We start from the raw sequence: 9,961 nt of genomic DNA, 5'->3' as shown, positions 1-9,961 counted from the left end.
GGCTTCCGAACTGTTTACTGTATTGCACAAACACTTCTCCGATTTGCTTTTTTGATGCAACTTTTATACACTTATTTTTCTCCTTTTGTTTGGAGCATCGGAATTCTGAAATATGTTTACCAGAATGATCTTTTGATAAAGAATTAATTACACTTCGCCCAAAACGAAGATTTGGTTCAATAGCTCTTAAAACGTGCATCTTTTTGTTACTTTGAGTGAAAAGATCAACTATGTTTGAAATCGTAGGGTTGCTATAGTGAGAAGAGATAGTTGAAACAAAATTTAGAATATCCTTATCATTTCGAACAATTGGGAGCAATGCTTCGAGTTTTTTACGAGCAAGTACGTAATCATTACTGTAGAATGAAACAACATCATAGTTATCACGATCAAAATAACCACTGCTCTGACCTACATCACAGTTCTCGCAGAGTTTGCATAAACCAGTCCACTCACAAGGATACATCATGAACCCGATAGGACTAAATATTTGAAAACCTTGAATCGTATTCATTCGGACACGGTTTAGAAAATCAGGACGAAATGATGCAGAATTGGTGCAAACAATAACCAAACTTTCCAATCCAATCTTACGCAGCGCCAAATCAACAGCGACAAAATTCATAAGCGTTTGTGGAACATTGAGTGAGCTCGAGTAACGATTGCTATTGTTGAATGTAATACTTTCATCTATTGGCAAACGGATTGATACCCATGCAACCCTTGATCCATCCTGTTTATGTTTCTCTGTGAGGGCTAAAGCAATATTTTTTAGAGGAAGAAATACATCTTGATCTCCTTTATTAGGGGTTTCCGCACGATAAAAGAATATGAGCATGAGAAAAGTATTATCCTGGCTTTCCATGCAAGTTTTTTCGTAGAGTTCCATAAACTGCTCCGCTTCTAGGATTTGACTCTCTAATACGGGTAAAAGTAAAGCTACACGAGTACTTTCAGTCACATATGGGGATGGGATTATTTCTATCAAGCTAATCGGTTTAATCACTTCAAAACTCTTTTGCACCATTGTCCTACGTTTTCTGTCATAGAAATTAAGCAACAGCCGATAATCCATCCCTCGCACGGTATCAAAACGTTTGTAAGCTGTGTGTATTCCTCGAAACTCTGCATCCGGATGGGTTCGAATAGCATGTAAAATAGTTTTATTCAACACATTACGGATGTCTTCCTCGTCGATTGCTGATAGATGCTTTACGTTCACTTCAGATTGCCACATAAATGAGTGCGTTGTATTGAGAGTTAACCATGGAACAACGTCGTGTCGTGATTCTGGGGGGTTCGATTTTGGAACCCCTAGCGGCCATCGAACTTCGAGAATGTCGTTAGAAAGCGTTCTATTGGATAGTTGCATTGCATCATTTTGCAACAGTCGCTTCACGATTGTATTTTGTTTCAAATGGACGCGTGAAAAGTATGCATGCAGCAGATAGAAGTCGTCCATGGAGGTGATAGGGTATACCATGGCTGCCTTGTTAAACCCTTCTTGTTCTGCAATCAAATGGAAGTCGCGATAGATTTTGTAACCTACAATGTTATAACTCGTAATATCGACACCTTGCCACGATTGATGACAGGTTTTAATTTTAGCCGAATATTTTACACACTTTCCTATGTTGACGCTGTGATAATTTGAAACTGCGTTCCGTACACACCAATCCAAATTTGCCCTGACTTTCCGTATAAGACCGCTGCTCAATATAATCCCCGCGTTCAAATCGCAGTACTGATTTTGGTTAGATTCGTTGATGTTTTCATCTTGATCCGTAACATAACCGATATTTGTACCGATGTAAACGTCCAGAGTAACGCTAAGGTGTTGCAGTTGTCGCCGTACCATGCGAGCATTTACATATGTTGTATCTGTGAGCAGCAAGAAGAAGTCGTATTCATCTAGGTAATTGTCTGCAAGGTACTTGAGCATATGGAATGGACGTAGATGTTCACGAGTATCAGTAAATCCTACGATATTTTTCAAGTTAAACGAAGACTTGACATTATCGGCGTGAATGAAGAACTTAATTTTATCCACTAGATGTGCAGCAGTTCGGTTTATCGCAGTGGCAATAGTTTCCACATTTTCCGACGTAGTCAGCACACCCACGAAGAGTTTCTCTCTAATACCAAGTTCGGAATAATAGTATCGTGGACGAATGATGTTTTTAACCACCTTCTTAGCCATCATGGGTTTCTGTTCCAAATTCAGTTGCGGCTCAAATTCGCCGTCGCGTAATAGCACAAATGCATTTTCCGAACTTTCAGTCACGTCAGGACATTCTGCTCCAAACTCCGTAGTTTCTTGCGGTGAATAAAAACTAAAGAGAAAGCCACACAACAGCCCAAGAAGTAGGTAGTGGTTACGATTCAGGTTGATATTTTTTCCCATTTTTTTTAAATTCATACGATATTGGTTTAGCTACACTTCTTCGTACGGTTAACAAACCATATTAATGAAGACTTGTTCTAATCAAGATGTTTTGATATCACTAGGTGAAGCAAATTAACATAAGCTAACACTTAAGGCGCCGCTCTGGCACCAATCGAACGAGACAAACAGATTCGACTCTGTTCGATAGGTGCTCTGTCAGCTGTTCGATGTTTTAAAGACCTGTCATGATGCACAGCAATACGCCTATCTTTTCATTTTGAAAATGAAGCATTTTCATAGCTCAAATGAACATCCATCTACAGGGGAAAGATTGAAAAAATAATTTCCTTATAACTCACATCAATAATGTTATAAAAATTACTCAAATTTAAAATTTAAAAATGTAAACAAACGTCCATGCCAAAACACATAAGTACATACACATTGCAATAATTTTAACACGTTTCAAATCTGTAAATTGCATGTTATAATTATTTTTTGAAACATAACAACTATTATTGATAGCTCTTTCAAAAGTTTAGCATGTAATTTTAAGAAAAAAAAAGAGACAAATTACGAACCCTAACTCAAGGACCGTAAAGATATCAGGTCAAGTTATAAGCCCGTTTTGACAGCTAGGTGGAAGAAGAATCGACGAAGAAAACTGACAGTTAGTTTTCCGCTTTTGGCGAACGCTTCAAGTTCTCGAAGGAAAATTTCCATTTTAAATCACGGACTGTGTTCTAATAAACTAAAATATTCACCCAAATTGATCTCCACCAAATATTGACCATGCAAAACGTAAACAATCCATCAATACATATACAAGCGGAAAACCATCTGTCAAAATCGGAGCCCAGGGGGGGATCGCCAAAACCGCTATAACTACACCTCATTATACATTCCACCTTGCCCTAACCTGAAAATGTCCCGAATTTCATTCTATCTACCAAGGTTATTAGTCTCTATCAAGGATAATGTATTTAGAAGGTTGATTTTTATCGCTTTTGCTGGGCGACATTGTGGGGGACATCTGTCACTCTCTGCATACAAATTTCATCACCCCGCACCAGCCCTCCCCGATTTTTATACCGGAGCCCACGGAAGAGAAATGTCAAGTCGAGAAATGTCATTTTGCTCTGAACAACTTCACCTTGTCATTCATAACACCTTGCTCTGTCGTAATCTGTATAGAGACCAAGGTGTTATAAATGACAAGGTGAAGTTGTTCAGAGCAAAATACAATCGTGAAGCGACTGTTGCAAAATGATGCAATGCAACTATCCAATAGAACGCTTTCTAACGACATTCTCGAAGTTCGATGGCCGCTAGGGGTTCCAAAATCGAACCCCCCAGAATCACGACACGACGTTGTTCCATGGTTAACTCTCAATACAACGCACTCATTTATGTGGCAATCTGAAGTGAACGTAAAGCATCTATCAGCAATCGACGTGGAAGACATCCGTAATGTGTTGAATAAAACTATTTTACATGCTATTCGAACCCATCCGGATGCAGAGTTTCGAGGAATACACACAGCTTACAAACGTTTTGATACCGTGCGAGGGATGGATTATCGGCTGTTGCTTAATTTCTATGACAGAAAACGTAGGACAATGGTGCAAAAGAGTTTTGGTCTCTATACAGATTACGACAGAGCAAGGTGTTATAAATGACAAGGTGAAGTTGTTCAGAGCAAAATGACATTTCTCGACTTGACATTTCTCTTCCGGGGGCTCCGGTCAAGGTGTAATAAATGACAAGGTGAAGTTGTTCAGAGCAAAATGACATTTCTCGACATGACATTTCTCTTCCGTGGGCTCCGGTATAAAAATCGGGGAGGGCTGGTGCGGGGTAATGAAATTTGTATGCAGAGAGTGACAGATGTCCCCCACAATGTCGCCCAGCAAAAGCGATAAAAATCAACCTTCTAAATACATTATCCTTGGCTCCGGTATAAAAATCGGGGAGGGCTGGTGCGGGGTAATGAAATTTGTATGCAGAGAGTGACAGATGTCCCCCTCAATGTCGCCCAGCAAAAGCGATAAAAATCAACCTTCTAAATACATTATCCTTGTGCAGGATACAAATATGAGATTGGCTATTGTAGAGTTCGCTAGGTTTCACATCGGTAGAGTTTGGTTGGTGTGACGCGTCTTCGAGCGTATTGGACGCCCACCGTGACAATGAGATAAACCTTGGTCGTTGGTTGTCAAAAAGTAACTAGATTAGGGCGGTGGCAACGCTCATCGGATGCGATTTTATCGGACGAGATTTGTATGGGATTTGACAGATAACGTCGGACGACGAAATCGCACGTCCGACGTTATTTGTTAAATCCCATACAAATCTCGTACGATAAAATCGCATCCGATGAGCGTTGCCACCGCCCTTAGGCCCGTGTCTGTGCTCCATCGCATGCGATTTTATCGCACGTGCTGTCAAACGCTTTTTCGTATAATATTGCGATTAATTGGATGATTTGAATAATATAACGATCATGAAAAATTAAGTTGAGATTGTTCCTACAAAACACCACACATTTAGTTTGACAGATAAAATCGGATGCGGCCCATATACAATTTTGACAGGCCTTCCGATAAAATCGCATCCGATGGAGCACAGACACGGGCCTTAACAACCCCAAGGACGGGGAAAATTAACCCTGTCACTGGCAACCAAAAATACATCATATTCCAGGCAACCGGGCTACCCGGGTGGCCAGCGACTTTGGAGGCTTATGACTTTTGAATGCGTAATCCAATATTGGTGCAAAATTCTGATGAAAATTAAAAATCTAATGCAGTTTTTATAACTGTTCATAGATCGGTTCAACTCGCTACCGTTTTTTAGTTATAGTTTTTCAAAGTTGACAGGATTTTTTTGAAAATAATTACAAAATGTGAAAAATATTTTTTTCAGTACTTTACAAAATTTTCACAGCAAAATGGCTCCAAAAGCTTTGAGAACTGTATGTTACACGTATTGTGTAAATTTTTCAGAATTTTTCTATGAGCGATAAAAAAGATAAAGGAGTTTTGATTTGAATAAAAACCGTTACATTATGACCCTTGCTGGTGAAAAGACACCAACATCAATCATCATAGGTTATAGTTATGGTTTCTATCACAATTTAACTAATAATGATGAAATCTTATTTTTAGATTCCATCTACACCGGAAGAATGGATGCAAATTTCTGATGAATTTGAAGAAAAATCAATAACTGTAGGTTTCACAACTGTTCATGAACAAAAATGAATTTCGAAAATACCCCTAGACACTACAGAGCTGCAGAGCTGCACAAGACACTGGTTTCCCAATTGATTATCGCTGCAAACTTTCGCCGTACGTATGAACAGCTGTCAGATTTATGCGCACGGTTAAGCCGCCCGCCGGTTAATCCGTCCCAGGATAATCGACGTTCTACTGTATGATTATATTTTTGGAAATTCATGAAAAAGCATAATTTATCTATAAAAATATAATATAAGACTAGAGAAAATATATAATAATCATGAAAAAGCAACAACCGCAAACATACAATAACCACAAACATGAGTTTTAATTTCCAAGTAACAAACCATAACCGCTCTGAATATGAAATTGTTTACATTTTTGAGCAAACGTCAAATTTTGTCACTTTTTGTCAACTTTTGTCAACTTTTTTTCCTGGCTGCTCCAGGTTACAAAATTTTGACAAACGCTCAAAAAAGTGACAAAAGCTCACATTTTGAAAAATTTGTCAGCATTTTGTCACTCCCGTGGCCTTTCGCTTAATAGTGTATATCGGGGAATACCTGCATATGGGTTTGTTCGAGTATGATGTCGTGTTCTATTTGTGCCAGAGCGCCGTCTTATATGTTCAAGCTGTCGTTTAGAATCACCGTTCAAATAGACATACAGCGACAACGTCGCGCGTGAAAAAAAAAGTAGCTCTATTTTGCAAACATAGCTACTCGTCTCGCGTGACACTTTTGCTTCATCCGAAATAATCGAATTACAGTGGAGCGCCGTTTATCCGGGCTTGTCGGGACTTGACCTCGCCCGGATAAGCGATAAACACGGATAATGAGACAAATGATATATTTTATCACCAATTCCTGGTTGTATTTTAGAAAATTTTCTGATTTTTTGATAAAAATAACCCAGTTTTTATTAACTTCATGTTTTTTGAAAGAGATTTTTTAAAATTTGCCATGAATTATAGTGTTTTTGTTATGACAATGTGCTCTTATAACCGCTTTTTCAAATATCCTCCTCATAACGCAATGTCACTTTTGTATTGAACTGTCATTCCTCAACAGCACGGATAAACGGAATGCCGGATAAAAGGTACCCGGATAAACGGCGCTCCACTGTATATACTTTGTTTATAAGCCAGATTAATGCCAAACGCAGAAAAATAGATTTGAACACATTTCAACCTATTTTTGTGTGTTTTCAAATAAAAAACAAGTTGGTTGACTGAGTCAAATGTGCTACTTTGATCTACACCGAGTGAAATTTTGAGTTATTTTTCGTCGCGCGCGACGTTGTCGCTCTATGTCTATTGGCACGGTCAGTGTCAATGCAGAATTGTTGGTAAACACAAAAACAAAAATACAGAGAACACAACGTTTAGCATCTGGAATAGGAATTACATTCATTCAATGAAAATCAGATGACAAATTTTAGTTTTTACAACCTCGTTTTATTATTGTGTCTGTCATTTGTAATCTATTATAGTCTCAATATATATTTGTTCAATGATCTACAATCGACTGTGTCAAAAAGTGATTTCAGTGTGGCAGAACATCATGCATTATCGAAGCAGGTCACCAAAGGAAACTCTTTTTCCAAGAATACGACTTCAAACAGTCTCCTTTCAGTACACAAGGCAATCGTCGTTAAATCGAAGATTTTGAAACCAGTTTTCCGGAACAAAAATCCCAAGTACATCGCCACCAAACAGAAGCTACTAAGTTGTTTTTTTCCTAAAACATATAATTCGAGCAGCGTATGGAAGATCGCAAACTCGGTATACTTACTTTCTGAAATTTTATTAGTATATATATATATATACGTTTATATATATAGATATATATATATATATATATATATATATATATATATATATATATATATACGACTTCAATTTCTGAATATATATATATATATATATATATATATATATATATATATATATATATATATATATATATATATATATATATATATATATATATATATATATATATATATATATATATATATATATATATATATATATATATATATATATATATATATATATATATATATATATATATATATATATATATATATATATATATATATATATATATATATATATATATATATATGTGTGTGTGTGTATTTATTTATTAATTAATTAATTTATTATTTATGTTTATTTTTTATTTACCCTAATACATACATCAATTCTCTATCCTCTGCCAGTGGCCAAATGCAAATATAGTTTTCCCATCCACGGATAAACTAATCGGAGCAGTTATAAATGCATTGACGACGGATTCTATCTATAGCATGAAAAATTCTCGAAGAGGAACGCAATTAAAGCTGGTATTGGAGCTTACCAACTCGCAATTAGTACTTTTTAAGCCAAGTTGGTATTCGCGTGACGAAATTATGAATGGCTCTGTATACTCAGGAAAAGACAGACATAACTCGGAAATAGTTAGCTTTCATCTTGCAGCCATTCTTAATCTTCGATACACACCGATAGTAGCTGGACGCCGAATTTCTCTGCGCGATAGTCTTAAATATGCAGATGCCGAGCTGCAACAAACAATGCCAGGTATAATATGAATATTTATATACGTAATGCTTTATCATTTAAATGTTCTTATCTTTTCTGTTTCTTCAAGTGGTTAATAATCTTCAGTGCGTGTATGGTGTTTGTCATTTTTGTAAAAGCGATGAAATTGTATGTGATGATCAGCAAAATGGAACGCTTGAAGGAGCTGTTCTATTCACCATTCCGGGGAAAATTATCAAGTATAGATCCCCGTGGCAGCGCACGTACAAAGAGCAATTGAAGGCTGAATGGGAAAAAAATGACAACTACTGTGCGCTCATCAGCAAAAAACTGAATTTTGATGTTCTTTTAGATCTAATAGATGCTGCCATATTTGATTTTCTTATACAAAATGGTGATAGACATCATTACGAAACGCGCGAAAATCGGGTTTTATTGCTGGACAATGGAAAAGGGTTTGGTAATCCATTTGTTGACCATATAGATATACTTGCACCTTTATATCAATGTTGTTAGTAGGTATCAGTTGTGCAAATATTTCTCCAATGAGGTACACATTTGAAAAAAACTATTGAAACTTACATTTATTTCCTTTCATTGTAGTATCCGACGCACAACTTGGGAGAGGTTACTAATATTTTCTGGAGGAGCACTAAGTGAAACTTTGGAAGAATTAAACAAGCTGGACAGTTTATATCCTCTCCTAAACAAAAACCACTATGTTGCTATTGAAAGACGACTTCTTTATATTTACAGCACGGTTGAGTTATGTAGAGAAAAGTTTGGCAATAAAACTTTGAAATAGTTTTACACTACACTTCCATTATTTATAGGTGGATTATCGTTCAGCTTTCTTTTAACCGTCTTGTGTACGACCAAAAAACTTTACGTAATCGTACAACCGCCTACCCGGGTAGGCCATACAATTTGGATGGAAGAATGATGTTTTTCGTGATTAAAAGAGTATATCTTCTGAATTTGTTGTAAGATTTGAATGAAAACTGTCTTATAGATTCATAATAATGTTTTATAACATATCGTAGTAAAATTAGCATTATAAAAATCCTATCAAGTTTTTGTCAATCAAAAATATGTTTTAACTCCACTATCATAACTGGCCAGGCCGCATGTTTTAAGTGGATGAATAGTCTTTTTCTAAGTTTTACTTACGTTTCTTTCAAAAGTTATATACAATTATGTTTACGATAGCCCGGAGTAAGTTTAAAAAAAATATTACTGGGGATCTTTATTTGCGAACTGCTAAACTAAGACTAAAGCTAACTTCTGGATTCGGTACTATTTAGCTAGGCTGGTGTTTTCGGTGCTGCCAGGTTTGCCGGTCACGTTGTCGTCCACGTTTATGATGATCATGTTGCCTCGGTCCGTCTGAACTAGGCTTGGGCAATTTGATTCTTTTCAGTGAACGCGTGCGATGTAGTTCGTTCAGTATGATGAACTGAACGCGTGCGGTAGGTCAGTCGCTCAATTGTAGCTAAGTACCATTTTTTAAAATATTATGTTTAATTTTATCGAGATTTTAATGCAAGAACAAAAAGTTTTTGCTTTTAAGGCTGCATTTTTAATTATAAATACCGTCAGTCCGAGATACGCGGTTCATACATAACTAGGTAACTAGGTTTTTACATTAAACCATTTATGTATCACAATTCATGCAGAAAATTTGAAAATTTCTGGTTTTTAAGAGGCTCTACAATTTTTGGTAAAACAGTAATTTATCTTGCATTTGAGAATCCTTTGAGCCAATTATACTAATTGCACACAAGAACTTAG

At 36.5% G+C, this 9,961-nt stretch overlaps 2 protein-coding genes across 3 annotated transcripts; one reads left to right on the top strand and one right to left on the bottom strand.

Moving 5' to 3' along the window:
* Positions 1-1,393: 1,393 nt before the first annotated feature.
* On the bottom strand, positions 1,394-2,525 carry LOC120906317 (chondroitin sulfate glucuronyltransferase). Its single transcript, XM_040317890.1, has 2 exons — positions 1,626-2,525; positions 1,394-1,509 (listed from the first exon to the last, which is right to left on the bottom strand). Exons 1-2 carry the CDS (start codon positions 2,417-2,419, stop codon positions 1,494-1,496), a joined length of 810 nt encoding a protein of 269 aa, XP_040173824.1. The 5' UTR covers positions 2,420-2,525; the 3' UTR covers positions 1,394-1,493.
* Positions 2,526-6,958: 4,433 nt separating this feature from the next.
* LOC120906736 (glycosaminoglycan xylosylkinase homolog) lies at positions 6,959-8,996 on the top strand. 2 transcript variants are annotated; one of them, XM_040318636.1, is made up of 4 exons: positions 6,959-7,323; positions 7,852-8,209; positions 8,280-8,685; positions 8,774-8,996. In XM_040318636.1, exons 2-4 carry the CDS (start codon positions 7,939-7,941, stop codon positions 8,973-8,975), a joined length of 879 nt encoding a protein of 292 aa, XP_040174570.1. In that variant the 5' UTR covers positions 6,959-7,323; positions 7,852-7,938; the 3' UTR covers positions 8,976-8,996. The 2 variants fall into 2 exon arrangements, with proteins under 2 accessions (XP_040174570.1, XP_040174569.1); XM_040318635.1 differs by having other exon boundaries at positions 6,959-7,408.
* The last annotated feature ends 965 nt before the right edge of the window (positions 8,997-9,961 follow it).

Source organism: Anopheles arabiensis, chromosome X (genome assembly GCF_016920715.1).
Source record: "Anopheles arabiensis isolate DONGOLA chromosome X, AaraD3, whole genome shotgun sequence".
Taxonomy (NCBI): Eukaryota; Metazoa; Arthropoda; class Insecta; order Diptera; family Culicidae; genus Anopheles; species Anopheles arabiensis.
This window is presented reverse-complemented; position numbering and strand designations above follow the sequence as displayed.

Excerpts from the sequence above, each read along its gene's own strand:
- LOC120906317 (XM_040317890.1), bottom strand. The coding sequence starts at position 2,419 with ATGAATTTAAAAAAAATGGGAAAAAATATCAACCTGAATCGTAACCAC.
- LOC120906736 (XM_040318635.1), top strand. The coding sequence starts at position 7,052 with ATGACAAATTTTAGTTTTTACAACCTCGTTTTATTATTGTGTCTGTCA. Across the intron at positions 7,409-7,851 it reads TATGGAAGATCGCAAACTCG|TGGCCAAATGCAAATATAGT; the intron begins GTATACTTACTT and ends ATCCTCTGCCAG. Across the intron at positions 8,210-8,279 it reads GCTGCAACAAACAATGCCAG|TGGTTAATAATCTTCAGTGC; the intron begins GTATAATATGAA and ends TGTTTCTTCAAG.